The sequence below is a fragment of the Ictalurus furcatus genome, chromosome 5 (genome assembly GCF_023375685.1).
Source record: "Ictalurus furcatus strain D&B chromosome 5, Billie_1.0, whole genome shotgun sequence".
Lineage (NCBI taxonomy): Eukaryota > Metazoa > Chordata > Actinopteri > Siluriformes > Ictaluridae > Ictalurus > Ictalurus furcatus.
This window is the reverse complement of record NC_071259.1, coordinates 10006864-10028593: the sequence shown is the minus strand read 5'-3', so window position 1 is coordinate 10028593 and position 21730 is coordinate 10006864. Positions and strand designations below refer to the sequence as shown.

The following is a 21730-nucleotide window of genomic DNA, read 5'->3' as shown; positions in this document are numbered from 1 at the left end:
GTTGCAAGCCCATAGAGATGGGCTGTAGGGTATTTGTAGCTCAGTCCCTGTGTAAGGCTTACAGCCACCTGGGCATCAGGTGTGCACAAGAGGATGGCCATCAGAACCACCACAGCAGAGAAAGCCTCTAGATGACTGTGGATCAAAAAGAGCAATCAGTAATCACATGCTACTTGGACATAAGCCAGGAGCTGATTACACCCAACTGGGTCACTTGGGTGAGGGTGTCAGTGAGCTGTCTATAATGATCCCTTTGAATTTTAGATAGGGATGAGGTGTGTGCTGGTGTCATACACTAATGCATGTACAGTTCTGCGTGTATTAGGTAGACATATTTTGTGTACCGTTGGCACTAAGCATGCATTAACAGTGCAAGTGGGGCTTGCCACAGTCTTAGTCACTCGAGAGGTCTGTATGGCTCTGTTTGTGTTAAGCACACTTGTCTATGCAGTGATATGTTTAAAGAGAAATCCATACAGAACCAATGGCACTAAGCATGCATTAACAGCACCAGTGGGGCTTCCTATAGCCTTAGTCACTAGGAAGGCCTGTATGGTGCGGGTTGCATTAGTCATGTTGGCAAGGCTGAAGGACAAGCAGGGTTATTTCTTGAAAATTGTCTGGATGAGGGTGTCGAAAGGGCGCCCAAAACACCTGATGACCCCAAGTAACAACACTGATTATACAGATTACTGTCTACTGTCTATATGTTTTATATGTTCTCCTGGATATGCGTTTCTTTTAGGTACTCTGGTTTTCTCCCACCTCCCAAAAACATGCTAGTAGGTGGTTTAGTGACTGTAAATTGCCTCTAGGTGTGAATGAGTTTGTGACTGTGTATGCACAGTCAACTGCTGTCCCATTCAGGGTGTATCTCCACCCTGAATACACCCTGTCCCAGTCAGGGTGTATTTCCATCTCATGCCTGGTGTTCCCAGGATAGGCTGAAGACCCACTTCAACACTGACCATAAAAAAGAAACTGCTACAAAATGAATGAATGAATAAATTGCTCCATGTCCATAGAACTTAATACTTAATAATATGTTCAACAATGCTTTCAGATTGTAAGTTTAGTTCTCCTCTAATACAAACCATATTTAATGTTATAATTTTTAATTAATACCATGATCTTCCTGAAGGTGTAAGCTTATCCACTTAAGCTGAACAATCAACAGACGTTTCACAATAACCTCAAAAGCAAAAGTAAAATCTCTCTCTATATCTACACAGTAAAATCCCTAGTGTTGAATTAACACCCAGAGTGTTTATTTGAGTCCAATGCTCTTATTTTACTGTGGGTGTTAAATCAACACTGGTGATTTTTCTGTCTGTCTGTCTGTCTGTCTGTCTGTCTATCTATCTATCTATCTATCTATCTGTCTGTCTATCTATCTCTGTGGTTAATGTAATAAAATGCATTCACAGCGATCCTAGAGTGAGCTGAGGCCTAAAGCCTTACAGAGCTGTTAAAAAAACCATGACAACTATATAATCTTAAGCATTGCTGCCTACTTTTGTGAGGCTCTATGTAATTATAGACTCATTTAATATCGTGTCTCACATGGGCAGCATTAGAGACAATATAACATGTTCTACTGTAGAGATAATAAAAAGGGAAAAGCAAAAATCATAAATATCAGAGATAATAATGTTGACCAATTATAGTCCATATCAGTTGTCTCACATTTAGTATTGTTGTTATAACATTAAATGTGTACTTACTGCAAAGAAACTTGAGATTAGGCTATACCTGATGATTTGAGAAGGACTATTATCTAAAGAGTTTCTTTTAAAACATAAAATTAAAATAAATGCACTTGAAAAGAAAGGAAGATTGAGAACAGAAAAGTCTTCTCTGCATATGGGTGTGTTTACACAGAGCATGCTAGAAGTCTGTAATCATTAACACAGACGTGCCATTAGCAGTGAGCTAGCGCGGATAATAGCCCACAGGTGTAATGGGAGGGGATGGGTAGTTGTCATGTAAACAGGGATTGGAGGCGGATGCAAATGCAGTTAAAGCTTTTATTAAAGAGACAGGCAGACAAATCCAAAATGTAGGGCAATATCACAGTCACAAAACAGGTGAGGGGTCAGGTTATCGGCAAACAGGGCTTAGGCAAGTATTGAGAAACGTGAGGACAAAACAGGATCAAATCCATGAAATGTGGAACAAGAATCAAAGGCTCAGTACGGGTTTGACAATAAACACACAGAAACACACAATACTTAGCAACCTGACAAAGACGCACAGGGGTTTAAATATACAAACTAAACAAAGAAGGAAACGAGAACATCTGAGACATTAGGAAGGAACCAATAACATAACACAGGCGGAGACAGGACAGAAACCAAAACAAACACACATGTCAAAAGTAAACACAGTTAATCACAACCCAGAAGTGCGCACTGTCGCGCTTTGGGCAGTTCATGCGCATTGAATGCTCCAGTGCTCAGCACGTGGGGAAAGCTCTGACAGTAGTAAGAAAAAGAATTAAATCAATTATCAATTAATCAAGAATGAAATAAATTTCCAGACTTTTTTTGTACCACTGAGTTTATACGAATAATTAATTAATTAATAGGTTAATTAATATGTATATGCTAAAAAATACCAGGAGCAGCTCTTGAACATAGATTTTGGTGAGGCAGGATGACATTAATAACTAAATAGCCTCAAACTAAATTAGATCGAGAGGCACTATGACACTTGACTTATGCTATAGGATAGTAACTAGGGAATTTTTAAGTAACTCCAAAATAGGCAGCTGAGAGTTAAGTTAAGTATACATGAGTGAACTTGAGTAAAACTAACTGAATACACTCACTGTGCACTTTAATAGGAACACCTGTACACCTACACATTTATGCAGTTATCCAATCAGCCAATTATGTGGCAGCAGCAAAATGCATAAAATCATGCAGATACAGGTCAAGAGCTTCAGTTAATGTTCACATTAAATATCAGAATAGGAAATAAGTGTGATCTCTGTGACTTTATCTGTGGCATGGTTGTTGGTATGAGTATTTCAGAAACTACTGATCTCCTGAGACTTTCACACACAATAGTCTCTAGACATTACACAGAATAATCTTCAATTGTCCAGTTTTGATGAGCCTGTGCCCATGATAGCCTCAGATTCCTGTTCTTGGCTGACAGGATTAGAACTGATTGTGGTCTTCTGCTGTTGTAGCCCATCCACTTCAAAGTTCAATGTTCCCTTTCAATGGGAACTCAAAGTCATGTCAGCTTCACGCTGTGGGAAGCGCCCTTGCGTGTGAGTGGTATCTGAACTCTGTGTGAAATTATGCCTATTTATAGGCCTGCCGTGGTCAGGTGACGTGGCAATTAAGCGCGTCATATGGTATAAATCAGTACCTCCACTCTCAGCTCGCTCTCTTCTTGGCCGAATGTAGTTGGATTTCTGAGCCTCGGGGCTCTGGCTATCCTCAGGTCCTGGGGATGCCGTATGGATCTGAAGGAGGAATCAGGATCAACCCATCCTCTCTGATTTCGAGGAGCCAGAGGGGGGAGCAAGTGCACCAAATAGAGAGAGCAGCTCTCAAGCATATAAAGCTGCTTGATCCGAGCCTGAGAGACAATGCAAGATACTCAAGCCCGGGGTGGAATGAATGTCCAGACTGTAATATCGAATGACTGTGTGCGGTATAGACCACCCTTTGGATAAAGCCTTTGAGGAGGCGACTCTCCTAGTGGAATGAGCCTCAGACAAGCTTTTGACTCTAAAGGTAGCTCTTCTGCTGGCCCTGACATCTCTCAAGTGAGTAGGAGATCTACAAGCTCTCTCTGTTGCCCCTTCCTGCCTTGACTTTGCACCTGGATTAACCAAGGCCTTCCTATATCCTAGGCCGGATTATATTCATAAAGTGCCTATGACTGCTGCACAGCCAGTAGTGTTGCAGGCTTTCTGCCCTCCTCCATTCCTCATACCAGAACAAGAGAAATTGCACCCACTGTGTCCAGTAGGGGCTCTCAATTCTAATGTCCACTGCTCTGGCCAGTGTCGTAAGTCAAAGCAGTTGTTGGTCTGCTTAGGCGGCGACAGTAGAGGTGATGCTGTGTCAAAACAGCCCATCTCTAATTGTATAGTGGAAGCAATCTCTATTGCTTATGAGGCACTTGGTCTCTCTACACCACTGGGCATAAGGGCTCATTCCACTAGGAGGGTCACATCCTTGAAGGCTTTATCAAAGGGGGTACCCTTACAGGATGTGTGTGCTGCGGTGGGGTGGACTACGCTGCTCACATTCATTCGATATTACAGTTTAGACATGGATTCCACCCCAGGCTTGAGTGTCTTGCAGTGACCCTCAGGCTCTGACCTTTTTGAACAGGCCATACCCTCAGTATGACGGAGTGGGTATACTCGTTCCAACAGTGTGAAGCTTATGCAACATTGAGTTCCCTTTGAAAGGGAACGTCTGGGTTATACATGTAACCCTGTACCCTGAGAAGCAAACGAGATGTTACATAGCTTTGTCATACTGGGCCATGCCTGTGAATTGCATCTTCAGATAATAGAGGCTGATGACATGGTTTACAGGCATCATTTTATAATCACAAATCTTGCAAAATGCCACGTCACCTGACCATGGTAGACCTATAAATAGATGTGATTTCACACAGACTTCAGATACCGGTCATGCACGAGGGTGCATCCCATAGCATGAAGCTCATGCAACGTCTTGTTCCCTTCTCAGGGAACAGGGTTACATGTATAACCCAAACGTTTTGTACATGCTGAGATGCTTTTCTGCTCACCACAGCAAAGAGTGACTATATGAGTTACCACATCCTACCTGGCAGCTAGAAACAATCTGGCCATTTTCCTCTGCCCTCTCTTATCAACAAGTCATTTCCACCCACCAACTGTCACCCACTCAATGTTTTTTGTTCATGGCACCATTCTGTGTAAACTCTAGAAACTGTTGTGCGTGAAAATCCCAGGAGATTAGAAATTTCTAAAATACTCAAACCTGTTTGGGGAAATACTCAGTGAACTGTTTGGGAGAAAAGTGAGAAACAGGAAATTCACTTATTCTTTTTCTGACTAATCTTTTGAAGATTAGTATTAAAAAAAAATTATAAAGATATTATTGGAACATATTACACCTAGACCTGTGTTAGCTTGAATTTTACATCAAACATTTTAATCATTATAATGATTTTACCTTTGTGTACAAGACTATATAAGTGAATTTCTAGCTTTTCCCCAAACAGTTCACTGCAGCAAAAGTAAACAAGCAATTGGTGGCACATGAGGTCTCAGGAGTGCATTTGTTTAATTCTTGCTAATTTCCTGACCAATGATTTGATGTTAAGACCATTAGTAGCTTAATATTTGCCATTTTGAGCTTGGCCCTTTTTTTGACCAGGAGTATATATTCAGCTTGTACACATTTCCAAAGTGGGTGAAGTTGTAGAAGGTATAGACTAATACTTTATAACAGTCTTACAAATACTAAATTGATATTGTCACAATCGTAAAGAAAATCTTATTGGGGGAAAAAAGGCAGCAGCCTCCACCTGAAAGAAAATCTTCTCTCAATATGCAACTACACAAAACTAAAGCAGACAGACATGTATTTAACTATGACATACTTCTGCAAATCATCTATAACAGTGCATATGCAATGTATGCAGTAGTTATGTTATAGTTTTTATGTAATTAAATGGGTATTAAAAAGTAAACACTTTTAGTGAAAAAAGATTATACACTTAATATTGAACAAGGCTGATAAGATAAGGCTGCTGCCAAGATATCTGAAACGAGAGAATTGCTCTCTGAAGAAAAAGGACTCTCATGGGAATTAACACTCAAACTCTCTCCCACAGAATTAGCATCCTCACCTGAGATAGCACATCATGCTGAGTGGAGACTGGAAGATCCTCACTTCCACTCTTCCCACACCCTTCTCATTCTCCGTATTGAGATCACCTTAAAAATTAGCAACTCCATCGGAAATAGAACATCATGCTGAGTGGAGACTAGGAGATCGTCACTACATTGTGTCAAGATCACCTTAAACACACCCAAGGTCTATATGCATTACATAACATGTTTTGATTAGGTAAATAATGTACATCCTTCCACAAACATCAAATTATAATCACAAACAACACCATTTGGTGGCCCCACAGAGCATCTGGGTATTTAGGGGACAGCTGGCCAAAGATTCAGGTGATCTGTAGACAGATCTCCCACACGATTGCTGTGTGGTTGCTGCTCTTTTCTATCTACACTACATCTCTGGGGCAGGTGATTGAGTCTCATGGCTTCTCATACCACTGCTATGCTGATGACACCCAGCTCTATTTGTCCTTCCAGCCTGACGATCCATCCGTCTCTGTACGAATCTTTGCTTGCCTGTTGGACATCTTGGTCTGGATGAGGGAACACCACCTTAAGCTCAACCTGGAAAAATCTGAGCTTCTCGTCATCCCAGCCGGTCCCTCAATCAACCACAACGTCACTGTACAGCTTGGCTCAACCACATTCAAGCCAACCAGGACAGCCAGGAACCTTGGGGTGATTCTTGATGACAATTTGACCTTTACAGATCACATCTGAACAACTGCACGTTCCTGTAGGTTCATCCTGTACAACATCAAGAAAATTAGACCCTGTCTCACCGAACAGGCTACACAACTACTAGTCCAGGCTCTTGTTATCTCAAAACTCTCTGGCCTCCCAGCCAGCTCCATCAAACCCCTTCAAATGATTCAGAATGCAGCAGCACGCCTCGTCGTCAACCAGCCCAAGAGAACCCATGTCACACCCCTCTTCATCTCCCTCCCAGCTTCCTGTAGCCAACCGCATCAAATTCAAGGCCTTGATGCTCACCTACAAGACCTTGTCTGGAACAGCACCCTCCTACTTCAACTCTCTCCTGAAGGCTTACGTTCCCTCACGCAGTCTGCGATCAATCAACGACCAATGCTTAGTAGTACCTACTCAGCGTGACTCAAGGTCCCTTTCAAGAACCTTCAAACTAACTGTTCCTCAGTGGTGGAATGAACTTCCAACCTCAATCCAGACTGAAGAATCTGTCACCATCTTCAAGAAACAGCTAAAGACCTACCTCTTCCGTGAACACCCATAATTAAAAAAAAAACCTTACCCTGGCACTTACACCTCTACTCTGCGCACTTTGCTGCTTCTGGAACTCAATTAATGGATCTTGTATGGTAGCACTACTTGTATTGTTCTCTGCTTGATATCGCTTTTGCTTATATTTTCTCATTTGTAAGTCGCTTTGGATAAAAGCATCTGCTAAATGAATAAATGTAAATGTAAATGTGTAGTTTTCTATACCAGGTATTCAAGTTTTGTCTTATCTTATGTTGTATTATTATGTTTTGAATTTGATTTGAATGTAATGCTGAATGTAATTTTTTCGTCTTATTATTAATAGTAGTATTGGATTTTGATGTGTTCATACCTGGTTAAATAAATTATTAGACTTGATTATATTCTGACTTATTCTGAAATTATTGTCTCTAGTAGATTACGTTTAGTCCTTGTTACCGCAAATCTGTGACCAGGTTACTACAGGCTAAAATCCAGGTTTAGGTGGAGCATTGGGGCACGCCATTTTAGAGTCCAGGCTAACAACTTGGCGTTAAGTGTACTTAGTGTGTACAGGCTCAATAGGGAATTTCCATTTAGGACAACATAAAGTTGATCAACCAAGTCTAAATAGGGTGAAGTCTAAACCTCTGGTTATTGTAATATTTTCTAGTTAAGTGTACATAGGAAACTATGGTATGATTATATAAAACTAATCTTAACTCAGATATTATTGGTCTATGTCTGTAAATTTTAGTGGTCATGACCTCTGACTAGAAATAATGTTATTATAACTAAGTGTTACTATCTATGGAGACTAAACAAAGTACTTTTTAGAAAAGGGCAAGCATGGGGCGGCCATCTAAATAGTATTAGTCAATTACCTCTGGCTAATGACCAACACTGGCGAGTTTGTGACCATGAGATCCGTGTACACAGCCGGCGTGAGACTCTGAGTGACATGGAATCCGAATGAACGAGCACAATGTAAAGTATAGAATAAACTAGAATTAATCAAATATAAAAGCAAAAGTATCAAAATACAAATAACTAGGAAACAAATACAACATTGAGGTTTTTACAATTGGAGTCAGATTTAATTTAAGAGAGAGTCAAACAGAATTGGAATGACAAATTTAATAATCTAAATGTATTCACATCGCTTCAAAAAGACAGAAACACGTGGGAATCCTTCTACCACGTCATTGGATACCGTCGTTGGACCAGTGAGTGGACCCCTACACTGTTCAATGGCATTCTGTAGTTCTGTACACACATTTTACAGGACATATTACATTTGCCCTGGCCATTGAGATCTTTAAAAGAAATATCTTCTCTACACCTATTGCACAGAATCACTCCCTGATAAGAAATATCAAAGCATGACTCCTTCTCTATCCCACCCAGTGTGTCCCCTGCCTTGTGGTCCAAATTCCCTGGGATAGGCTCCAGGTTCCCCGTAACCCTGTGTACGATAAGCGGTATGGAAAATGGATGGATGGATGTTCCCTCTGTATGAATGTGTGTGTGTATGAAAAGAATGTAAATATGTATAGGATGTGTCACTCACCCAAAGAGACTACACCGCAACATATATTTAATTCATAAAAGCCTGAGAGCTGGTTATTTTCACACAGCTGCACACATTTAAATAGACACACAGCCAACAACAGACAATGAATTCTAATGGAAAGAGCCAGAGGGGGCACTAAGAGACTGCTCCCTTATTTTTTATTTACTATGGTTAGTCTTATTTGCTCACAGCAACAACTCATGTATGCCATATATCTATTTCCTTTTACAGAATGCAACTGAATTTACATAAACCTTAACCATAGTGTATATTAAGCACACTGCTTGTAGCTAAATAATGTTGGTAATATTTAACACTAATGTTATCTGACGTTAGCTACAACATTATTGGTTCACTGCTCTGAAGGCTTTCTAATTAAAACATTGAAAAATTGTGGCTCTTTGGCTGTTTAAATACCTTAGCTATGTGATCAAATGCAAATCGCCAAATGGTGAATTTATTGGATTAACCTGTTCAGAGAGATCATCTCAGCTGGATTTTACTGAGCAGCCAAAAAGTACTAAGAAGAAAAGCCACCCAAAATTTATTGCATGTTTTGTATATAAAATTTTAAATTCAGTATATTAAATTTTGACAACAGAGTATCCACCATCCTGCACACAAGACTTGCTCTGACAAAACCATGCATGCCCAAAATGAGGAACATAATATTTATGTTAAGTATTTAATGCTTATGTTCTGTTTGTGTCAAAATTGTCACTTTTGCTAAAATTTTCAGTTAATAAAATAATTAATAAAATAAATAATTTCAGTTAATAAAATAAAATATTACTTTATATTACAAATAATTTGTAGAAATAACTAGACATAAAAAAATATATATATTTTTGAGATTATGAAATTAAAAAGAAGATTAAAAAGAAACAACAGTATTGTGCCTTGTAAAGTCCATTTTACACTGTATTACTAAAAAAACTATAATGATGGATCACTGACTGGATGATGTGTGCTTGCTATGTATTAAATAGAATAGAATGTTCAGTGACTGCTGGATGAAGTATGACATGGATCATCTTAAGCCATAAAACAGAATTACAGAAGTTTAATTTTGCAGCTTCACCATCATTCCAGCTTCAATCCCAGAAACCCAGCAATCGTTCCAAAACTAAGATGCCAGCTTCTGGCAGAGGTCTGTGCAGAGAAGAGCGTTGCCATGGCAACAACACCAAAGGTGCTGATGATAAATGCCTATTGTGAGAGTAGATGCCCTCTACCATGGTTAGTAGTGCCAACCTGCCCCAACCTACCATCCTTTTTTTTTTCTTCAAGAGTCACAGAGGAGAGGTTCAAGCATACACAAATTTCCCAATATTTTATACATGCAAAAATTGATATTCAGATACAAAATAAAATATACACTCAGACTTAAACTTTTTGTAGGAAAAAAGATGACAGCTGATAAATGGTGCAAGTGCAGTGCTTATCATAGTGTGTGCATATATGTAAGGAGCACAAAAGCACAAAAACGTAATACAAACATGCAAAAATTAATTGTTGCCATTATGCCATTTAATTTACTGTACATTAGTAAAGTCAACATGCAACATTAAACTGGTTGCAAAGCACTAAATAATCAAAGCAACTTCATTTAGAATCTTTAATGCTAGGCTAGGTGCTAGGCTTTCTGTAAATGCAAAATAAATATGTACAAAAGTATGATAACTGATTATCAACTGATTGCATTTTTGGGCGTATGGCATTATTTACTAAAGCAACTGTCTTCAATCAATCTTTTTTATCTAGTCTGCACCTATGTACAAACTTCAAAATATTTGCATTCTTCATATTCTTCATTTCACAAATTGTACACTTAACTAAACTCATTGAAGAATGATTATCCATTAGTTCTGCCTTAATGTGCTGTGATACAGTGATACTTATGTAGACAGGGACATTCAGTCTCTGCTGATCTACTAAAGAGAAAAATAAACATCTGAAGGTCCTCAGTTTTGAATATGGCATTACTATATCACCTCCACAGGGATCTTGAGCATCATAGAAGAACATTAAATATGTCATATCTCAGAAGAACAGTGACTCCATGACACAAAGAGAAGAGGAACATTAACTGTGCAACACATGGACAGATAAGTCGTGCAGTTTGTCATCAGGCCACATGGGAACACATTATGTGTAGAGCACAAGGAGGGAACATTAACAATGAGGCACCAGGGGGAAACTTTAACAGTGAAGCGCAAAGAGGGGGCATAAGTAGAGTAGTGCACAGTGGGAGAACATTAACACTGCATTGGCCCTCAATGGAGAGAGACCTGACCATGATTTAGCACACACACATCCACACAATGTGCAGCTTCAGGCATTGCTGATGATCTTATAAACACATCACTGCTGGGACAATCTGCTCATTTTGTGTGTGTGTGTGTGTGTGTGTGTGTGTGTGTGTGTGTGCGTGCTTGCATGCGCGTGCTCATGTTAAGGTCAGAAGCAGTGAGTAATAAGAATTCCAATCCTTCCAATGTCAAATAATTCTAATTCCAATCTCAAATATCCAGTTAAAAGAAATATCAAGGATAATTTGCAAGGTTGAGGATTAAATTTTACTCATTCCTGTTCTGGATACACCCTGAGCACTCCCCTGTGATCACTGTTCACCCTGTTTCTCTTTCTTTGCCTCCACTTGGCTTGGCTTGGTTTTAAATGGAAAGCACACAATCTATATTTCAATAATCAATAAAGCATGCTACAATGGTGCTGTGCTAAAACTATACCAACTCTCTCCTACAATGTAAATACAGTAACAGATCAAACTAGCATGAATAACTTATTATCTCTCCTGTATCATATATTAATTCATTCTAGCCTCTAAGGAAAAAAGGTCTTTAAAATAATACATTTAAAAGTAAAATGAGGAGAAAATAAATACAGTCCCATCCGAAACTATTGGAATGGCAAGACCAATGTGTCATGTATCAGAGAAGGAACTCTGGACTACAGTTCCCAGCAGCCACTGCACCTTACTACATCACAGTCACATGAGCAAATGCACCTGAATCATGTTCTTGTTAAAGAGCACTCGTGTATATAGCCACAGTTTGCATTGCACTCCTTGACTTACATTTGTCTTTCTTTACTGTTGTCTTTGTTATTGTGTTTAGGTCTTTGGTTTATGTTTAGTCTTTGCCATAGTGTTTTGCGATAAGGTCTTAGTGTCTTTTATGTTTTTGTTATGGTCTTTATTAAACTTATTATCTGCACTTGCATCCGTCTCCAAATCGTGATACAATGCATTTGTTTTTACTGTAGACTGAAGACATTTGGATTTGAGAATAAATTATTAATATGAGAAGACAGTTTAGGATTTCAGCTTTTATTTCCTGGTATTTATATATAGATGTGTAAAACACAGAACATAGAACATTTTGTATCGGATTTGTACCCCAATTTATAAGCGAGCAAAAATATTGGAGCATGTAACTGACAGGTGTTTCTTGTTACCCAGGTGTGTCCTGTTAGATTCATTGTTTAAGCAATAAATAGCTGTTAACATCTACTCATGATTATTCAGTTTCACCTGTGAAGACTGCATTTATTGTTAAAAAAGATAAGCCCATGTTAAGATCAGAGAGCTTCTATGGGAGAAAAGCAAGCCATTTTAAAGCTGAGAAAAGAGGGAAAATCAATTAGAGTCACAAACATTAAGCATAGTCAATACAACAATTTGGAATGTCGTGAAAAGAAAGAAACCACTGGTGAACTGAGCAACAGACAGTAAATGGTTTGGCCAAGAAAAACATCAACAGCTGATGACAGAAACATTGTGAGAGCTGTAAACAGTCAGTGACACCACCAACAACCTCCACAGGGCAGGGGTGAAGGTATCACAATCCACCATTCGAAGAAGACATCAAGAGCACAAATATAGAGGCCACACCACAAGATGTAAACGACTCATCAGCAGTAAGAATCGGAAAGCCAGATTGGAATTCACAGAGAATTACAGAGAGAAGCCATAAAATTTCTGGAATCAAGATTAACCTCTACCAAATTGATGGAAAGGCCAAAGTGTGGAGAAAGAAAGGATCTGCTCATGATCCAAAACATAGATCAACTGTGAAACATGGTGGAGGTAGTGTCATGGCTTGGGCTTGCATGGCTGCTTCTGGAACAGGCTCACTAATCTTTATTGATGATGGAACTCATGATGGTAGCAGCAGAATTAATTCAGAAGTTTACAGGAACATTTTGTCTGCCAATTTACAGAGAAATGCATCCAAATTAATTGGGAGGAACTTCATCATGCAGCAAGACAATACAAAACACACTGCCAACTCAACAAAGGACTTTATCAGTTGAAAAAAGTGGAAGATATTAGACTGGCCAAGTCAATCACCAGACCTTAACCCAACTGAGCAGCATTTCACCTCCTGAAGTAGACACTGAAGGGAGAAACCCCCTGAAACAAACAACAACTGAAAGAGGCTGTGGTAAAAGCCTGGAGAAGAAACCAACAATTTGGTAATGTCAATGAGTCACAAGCTTGATGCAGTTATTGCAAGTAAGGGATATGCAACGAAATATTAAGTGTTATTTACTTTCATTTACTTCAAGACTTATCTGTTCCTATACTTTTTTCACCTAAAAATTGGTTGGTCTGATACAAAAGGTTCTTTGTTTTATGTTGTTTAACTGCTCATAAACTCATGTTAACTACCACTTCTTAGTGTATCATTTGTCCACCCCTCACTGAGTGTGGTAGACATTTGACAATTGGAATATTAATTTTGTTTACACCCTACTTTTGGGTGGATGCTTACATCAGTCTTACACTTGATAAAATGACAACTGTCATTTTAAACCATGTTTTCCACTTTCTTGTTCTTCTACTATGTTTAATTCTCATTTTGCTTAAGTTCAACTAGTACATCTATTTAGTTTAACTTGATCAACAATTTTGGCAGTTAAATAGCCAATTTTGGTAATTGTCACCTCTCATTTTACAAAAATCACAATAGAGCATGTGCACAATACTAATGTTGTATGCACAAATTAAGAAGGAAGCAAACAGACACATTTGAAGATGTGTGGCATTATCCAATAATGCATAATTCAGAATATGTTATCTAAAAATGTCTGCATAAAAAAACCAATACCTTTTTGTCTGGTGAGTTGTATTTGTCAAAGACGGTGTCATACATGTCCACTGCTCCATCTGTCACCAGCATGATGGCTTGACTGCACACACTTCCACGACCTGTTTGATTAAACTGAACGCACACACACACACACACACACACACATATACTTATACTTAAAACTTTTCATTTATTCATTTTCAAAGTCATGATCAATAAAATTATATTAATATAACATAAAAATATTTAAAATAATTTATTTAAAATTTAACTAATATAAACAATCACAAGAAACTAAATAATGCTCAGCTGGTATATTAATAACCAGAATAATTTTATTTCTCTATCATTGAACAGAAACACTTTCATGGTTTAAATACCACAAATGCCGTTGTCCACTTGAAGAGAGGCCATTAACTGCCTTGGCAACCTCATGTTGTTGTACATCCCAGAGTGCACTTCAGTGGTTTAGAGGGAATTCTCATTAATAACTCCATCCATTATCTCACATTAAAGTCAGACATGTGTGCTTGTTAGCTTTTTTGTATAATCAATCAGCCATGTAAGCCTTTATCAAGTCAAGAATTTATTTACTATAATTAAACATACACATGCTATGCTAATTAAAAAAGTAAACTGAGCTGAGTGTTGAAAGTTAATGTGCTTATTTAACTTCATTATTGTTAAAAGCAACAGTTAGTAACAAAAAGAATGATGCATAAAAGATTATTCATTATTAGTCATTTAGATATTTTTCCATGCAGCTTATCCTTGTATACTGTTCACACATACAGTAAATATTGTATGAACAGGACCATACTACTACATACATGCATAAAATCTGGAAATATAATTTAAACAATGTACATAAACTTACATTTCCATTACACTGAAATTGGCCAATAAATAAAGGCGTCCTATAGTTCAATTAATCAATTTATTTATTGATTATTATGAACTAATAAAACATTAGGAGATGTTATGAAATAAGAAAGTGTGTTTTTTAAACACTCTTTAACAGGGGTGTCAAACTCATTTTCACCGAGGGCCACATCAGCATAATGGTTGCCCTCGATGGGCCACATTAACAGTATGAATGTAATAAAATGCAATGTAATTTAAAATAAATTAAATAACACCTTATTATATTGTTAAATAACTGTTACTGTATTTATTATGTATTCAGCTTACAAATATTACATATGCATTTACACAGATGTAAAAATAAATGTTCAGTTTGAAAGCCACATTACTTGAATCAGTGTTCAAAGTATTTAAGCAAATAAAGAAAAATATTATAAACAAGTTATGATATTAACCCTAACTTCTGTATGGTATGGCATATCTCCATGCTCTGAGCCCCCCTCCTGCAGGAACAGCTGGAACTGGAGGTGATTCAGGCCACGCGCCCGAATAAAGTTCACTGTTTTCATGACCGTGGTCAGAATATCATCCATCTCCAGAACCTTTCCACACAGAGCTTCTTGATGGATGATGCAGTGATACGTTATCAGGGGCGTGTGACAGTTACTTTTTTTTTTGGCAATTTCTCCTTCATTAGTCCAAACAAGCCTGTTTTTCCTCCACACATCGCAGGTGCACCATCTGTAGTTAGTCCCACCAACTTTTCCCACGGCAATTTATTTTTACTTACAGACTTCTCCACTACATCAAAAATGTCCCGGCCCGTTGTGGTCCCATGCATGGCAGCTACATCCAAGAGCTCCTCAGTGACACAGAGGTCCGGCATCACGCCTCTAATAAAAATGGATAGATGTGCTGTATCCTTGTTGTCTGTGCTTTCATCCACAGCTAATGAAAAAGATAGACAGCTGCGTGTCTCTTCAGCCAGCTGTGTTACTAAATTTCCTGCTAATTCCATATTCTGCTGCGACTGCAGTTTGCCTTTTAATTCTGCTGCAATTCTTTGGTTTTCTTGGAGGCTAAATTTACCATACTTAGCTCCGTGTTTGGTGTCAAAATGCCGACGTAGATTGTACTCTTAACAAATAACAAAAAAAGACATACTGGTTTTTCACCTTGAAGTACAAACATGTATTCGTTCTCCCATGGTTCGTGAAACTGCCTTCCTTGTGCAACAATTTTTCTCTTCTTGGACATGTTTATGTTAATTTGTGGAGATTTCGCAATTCCAAATCGCCTTCACGTGCTGCAGATGTAGTTTATGTGTATGATTTTTTTTTCTCCTTCGATTCTGAGAAATAAAGTTTTATTCGTATGTTTTGGATAGCGGAAAGGCCTACATTACCCATAATCCTCGACCTCCGACGACACCGATGATTCTCCAATCAGATTGAAGCTCACAGCGTCATGTATCGCCGTGATCGCGTTATTATTGGAGTGAATGGACGGCTGGAGCATCTGCTCTGAGCGTCTCTTACCGCCGCAGAGGGGTTTACATTGGAGTCAGTTGAGAACCCAGAGCATTTCATACAGACGGGGAAGGGTCCCTTTTGCGTCAATATCAGACGCCTAGGGGTGTGACAACTCGTCGGTATTTTACGAGTTGGGAATGAGAACAGCAAAAACGTATGTTAAGACAATCATGCACCTATCACGTTCTCGCGGGCCAGATAAAATGACGTGGCGGGCCACATTTGTTTGACATTTGTTTGACATGTGTCAAACATTGAGTTTGACACATGTGCTCTATAATCAACTTTTTGATTCATTTGTATCTGTAATTATTCATTGGGTAGCCTATTAATGACTTCTGGGGATTTAATATTTGAGGATATTACAGTGTTAACACTATTAATAATGGGCATTCTGATAATGGAAATAGTTAAGCAACTAAACATACTACTGTGTATTTTTTTGGTTTAGAATATCTAAATAAAACTTGTAGATTAGCAGAATTTTTTTCTGTAAATCGAGATGTGCATATATCAATATGATAAACTGTGATAAATACAAAAATATTTGTTAAATTAAATAAATCAATTTAAACCAGTACAAAGAGTACCTGGAAAAGTACCTCACCAGTGTGTGGGGATAAGACGTTTCAGAAGAAACCTGTGTGTGTGTGTGTGTGTGTGTGTGTGTGTGTGTGTGTGTGTGTTTACTCACATTATTGAGAAGCTCAAAGGCCTCAGTTAGAGCGATATCCAGCATCCCTATACCCTTAGCATTTAGTTTATCAAGGTGTTCACGGAAATGCTGCAGAGAAAGGACAAAAATAAGAACTTAGTCCATTCATAGATACACGCAGGGCACCAAAAAGCTTAGAAGAACTGTAGTTTTATTCACAAAAAATTGTATCTTACCACTAGGAGTTCTCCTAAGTGGCACTAAAAGCTTTTAGCTGCAAGTTCCTTTTAAAAACCCATTCACCCAACTGCTAAGGGAAACTTTACTAAAGTAATTACTAAACTAAGAGTAAGATTATACAGAGGGGCAGGTGGGGCAGAGTGCAACCCGCTGTTCAACAAATATTAATCCTCATACAGTTCTTATACTCCATACATTATATACTCTGATGAAATACTATTTACCTATTTTAAGTGAATCATTTTTTTAATTTTGTTTTTTGACAGATACAAGCTGCTTTTATGTTGATTTGCTTGCGCTTTCAGTGCACAGACTACTGAATTAATTCAATCAAAAACATTTCAGCAAAGTGTAAGTGCAGACAGTATGTCTATGATGTACATAAGATGATGTAAGATATACCGCAAAGAGGGAAAGGGGGATTAATGCTTGTTTCCCCATGCAAAGGTTGAGAATGAGAAGAAACATTTCCATTTTTAAGGTCTTGTGTGGTTTTTGAGATACAGTTGCACTGGAAATTTTACTGTAACCTGCACTCTAAAAAATGCTGGGTTATGTTGTCTACCCAAATGATAGGTTGAGCCTTTTGAGTCATTTAATTGGGTTATTTTCTCAGTCTTGTGTAGTTTTGGGGTAGTTTGTAACCTAACTGCTGGGTTAGTGGCTGGGTCATTTTCACTGTTTGACGGCGGGCCTGCGCAACTGCTGGCTGGGTGCTGAACGGATAGCGCCTCTTCAGCACCCCATTTGTTTTGGACAGCAAAGGAGCGCATGGCTGTAAGGCAGGGTAGCAGAAACAGACACGGCTGACAACAGATGATTGGAGTGGCAGCTCCTCACCCTTCTGCAGAAGAGCGGTGGCTATAAAAGAGCACACCAGGCACAGAGGGGTGAGTTCATGTGCATGTCTGATAACGCGCGTCTCTCGCTCTCTGTCCTTCTAGAAGCAGACGACGATGAAATAGACAAAGGATAAGAAGCTCCCCGGCTGCGCCGCGCCTCTCACTGGTACCCTCGGCCTGCTCCACGCCTCTTGGGTCCCGTCTCATAGCTGCTCTAACCCGTTCATCGCTCCCCACATTGGAAAGACTTCGACCCCCAACTCTACTCTAGTCACCTCTACACCTCCACTCCCACTCCTGAACCTCAATAAAACGCACTTTTTCCACTACCTTTGCCTCCAACATGTCTGTGTTCTGCCTGCCCCGACCTAGAGAGGTCACACAGTGACAGGTGAATCCCAGCTCCTTGGGTCAAATCAACTCAGTGCAGACTGTTTGAATTTGCCTCAGGTGCAGGTATCGGTTTTCACACTGACAGACTGTTAGATTTCTTTGGAGAAACACACTAAGAAAGGATGTGTTAATGTCCTAGACACTTTTTGTGTTAATACTATTTCAACACATGTTGTGTTAAATAATCCAATAAGTAAATAAAAATCTCACGAGTGACCAACACAACGTGTTTAATTATTGTTCAATCAAGTTGCCGACTGTGCTGCTGACGTCATCATCCAACTCTGAATTCGCTTCAAAGTGAAGGTTTGTTGCTTTGAGCTTTTGATTGTGACAGCGGAGTTGGAGTCCTGAGGCGAGGAAGCAAAATGACCACAGGTAAGTTAGCATTCATCACTATTTAGCGTTAGTGCTGCTGAAAAAGCCTGGCTGAGTTTGTGATATTTAGGCAGAGAGCTCTCGAAAATGTATTCATTTGGAAAAACAGTAACTCAGCAAGTGAGAATTAACTTTACCTACTGCAACAGCTTCAAAAGTGAATATCATGTACTGCTTCCTCAGTGTTGGTGTTACACTACTAGTGTGATGTGTTTATGTTGGCTGTGAAATATGGACTGAGGTTATAATTCTATAATTCTCTGGGTCTGCATCTTATCTGAGGCTCCAAGTTAGGGTTAGCTAGCTGGATGCTTTCACCAATCACAGAAGGAATGAGTGATGCTAACTTAGATGCTCACCTGAGCTGATAATATAACTTTAGCATACAGCTTCTGGTTATGTTAGACATTCCCATTACCTTTTTGAGAGTTAAAGAGAAGCTAGCATTACAGCTGTTCACCATGATGTAATACTGAAAGTGGGTTAACGTTAACTACATTTAGCAAGTGTTTAGGATAGTGTAACCCGGGAAGCTGTAGTAATTAGCATTAGGAGGACGGATTAGGACCATGTTTCTTCATGTAGTTGGTGAATGTTAATGCTGGTTGAACAGGTGCAGACAATCGGTGGCTAATGGAACTTAGCTAGCTCAGTAATGTCAAGGCCAAAAGTTCTTCACAAAGTTATCATGACAGAAAGAGAGGATGGGGATTACAGTAGGTTGTAATGCTTTCTACTATCTCTGTAATGTTGGTTAAATTAATTAGGTTGGGCAAAAATATTGGTAGTGAGGTGCTAAAGACTGGAAAATAAATATTTGCAAGTTAGCTAGATTTTCCTGGTGAAGCTACAGCGCCATTTTGTTCATTAAGAGAGTGAAGGTCACATTTCCAAAATGACACAATTTGGGATTCTGTAATTCAGTTACTCGGTTTCTCAATTTCTCCCACAGGCATTTGTCCATATGTTGTAGCTAGCAACTGACCAACACTCTTTTTGCTCTTTTACAGCTTTTCAAATGGAAGGGAGTGGCACTCTTGTCTTCCCAGATGGCAGGGAGATTTGTAAGAAGATGCATCAACTCCAATTCTTACATCTGTAAAATGTTTTAAGGATTTTAATAAATGTCACCTGAATTTCATGCAACTGTTTGTTTATCTTGTGAGCATCTTAGTAGAAAATCGCATTTTAGGATAATTGTAGGGGAAAAAGTATAAACAACACGTGTTATTTTTGTGTTATTTTTAATGCATTTTTGTGTGGAAATGTACTAACACACAGCATGCATTACATGTACTAACACACTGATTGTGTTAAAAGCAACACAAAATGTGTCCTTAACTATTAAATTCAATTTTATTTGTATAGCACTTTTTACAATGGATTTTAAATGTGTGAATTTATCCCAATTGAGCAAGCCAGTGGCAAGGAAAAACTCCCTAAGATGTTAAGAGGAAGAAACCTTTGAGAGGAACCAGACTCAGAAGGGAACCCATCCTCATCTGGATAACAACATATAGTGAATGAAAGTTCATTATAGTTTAATATGAAGTCTGTTTGTTGAACTAGTCCACTGTTCAAAGGAGACCCGAGTGAAAAACTGCATGTTGTAATTGCAGTCCCAGGGCCTTAGAAGCAACCGTAGTCCCAGCAACCACAATGAGTGTGTCCATCTGGAATTGGAGTAGATGAGAGCTCCATCCAGAGGTAGGGCATCCGAATGGATCAGGCAGGTCCAGAGAGCAGAAAGGATCAGGATCTCTAGTGTCTCTATAAAATCGTGTGTGGCTTGGCAAAAGGAGAGAGGAAGAGATTAAGACTGTGCTTTTGTAACAGAAAGTCTACTCATGGTAAGCTTGAGTAAACAAATAAGTTTTAAGCCTAGACTTAAACTGAGACTGTGTCTGAGTCCGAACATTATTGGAAGGCTATTCCATAACTGTGGGGCTTTGTAAGAGAAAGCTCCCCCCCAACTGTAGCCTTCACTATTCGAGGTACAGACAAATAGCCTGCTCCTTTTGATCTAAGTAGGCGTGGTGGATCATAGAAAACCAAAAGTTCGTTTAGATACTGTGGCGCGAGACCGTTTAGTGCTTTATAAGTCAATAATAGTATTTTATAATTAATGCGTGATTTCACTGGGAGCCAATGCAGTGTTGATAGGATCGAGGTGATGTGGTCGTATCTTTTGGTTCTAGTTAGGACTCTAGCAAGTGGATTCTGGACTAACTGGAGTTTGTTAATGCACCTACTGGAACATCCAGACAGTGTGGCATTACAATAATCTAGTCTAGAGGTGACGAAAGCATGAACTAAAATTTCTGCATCATGTAGTGACAATATATTTCTTATCTTAGCAATATTTCTGAGATGAAAGAAGGCTATCCTAGTAATATTATCTACATGAGCATCAAATGATAGACTGGAGTCAATAATCACTCCAAGGTCTTTTACTGCTGCACATGATGAAACGGAAAATCCATGACTTATTTTTTGTGGCTACATAAGTTATACTAGACACTAGACAAACAGGTGTGAAGGTTTGTATCAATATTTTTATACATAAAACCATTACTGTACACTAGAAAAAGCAAAAATGTCCAATAACAGTCCAGTTTACATGACATTAAATGCACCACCATCTTTTTTGCAAGTTTAAAACATCTCCTTTGTTCAAAATCTGATGTTTTCATCTTAAATATATGACTTATTTGAGTCTATACACAAACACAATTTTAGCAGCTCTAGCAATACATTTCTGAACACCATCTTGTCTATAAATAAAAGAGATACCATGTTGACACATTTGTTTATAATGTGGTATATTTGACATTTTCAAAGGGTAAAAATAACCCTGAAAATATTAACCCATTTATGAAACAAAATTAACCCAGCATTTTTATATTTGACATTTTCTTAGGGTAAAAATAACCCTCAAAAAATTAACCCATTTATGAAACAAAATTAACCCAGCATTTTTATATTTGACATTTTCTTAGGGTAAAAATAACCCTGAAAATATTAACCCATTTATGAAATAAACTTA

The 21730-nt window shown here is 38.6% G+C and overlaps 1 protein-coding gene across 1 annotated transcript in view; it reads right to left on the bottom strand.

Annotated features, from left to right (window-relative positions):
- The window catches only part of cacna2d3a (calcium channel, voltage-dependent, alpha 2/delta subunit 3a), a 418100-nt gene that overhangs the window by 174990 nt on the left and 221380 nt on the right, over positions 1-21730 (bottom strand). The window contains exons 10-11 of the mRNA XM_053624733.1: positions 16871-16960; positions 13799-13912 (exon numbers count right to left, since the gene is read on the bottom strand). Coding sequence (XP_053480708.1) covers positions 13799-13912; positions 16871-16960 — 204 coding nt within the window. The remainder of the gene's footprint in view (positions 1-13798; positions 13913-16870; positions 16961-21730) is intronic.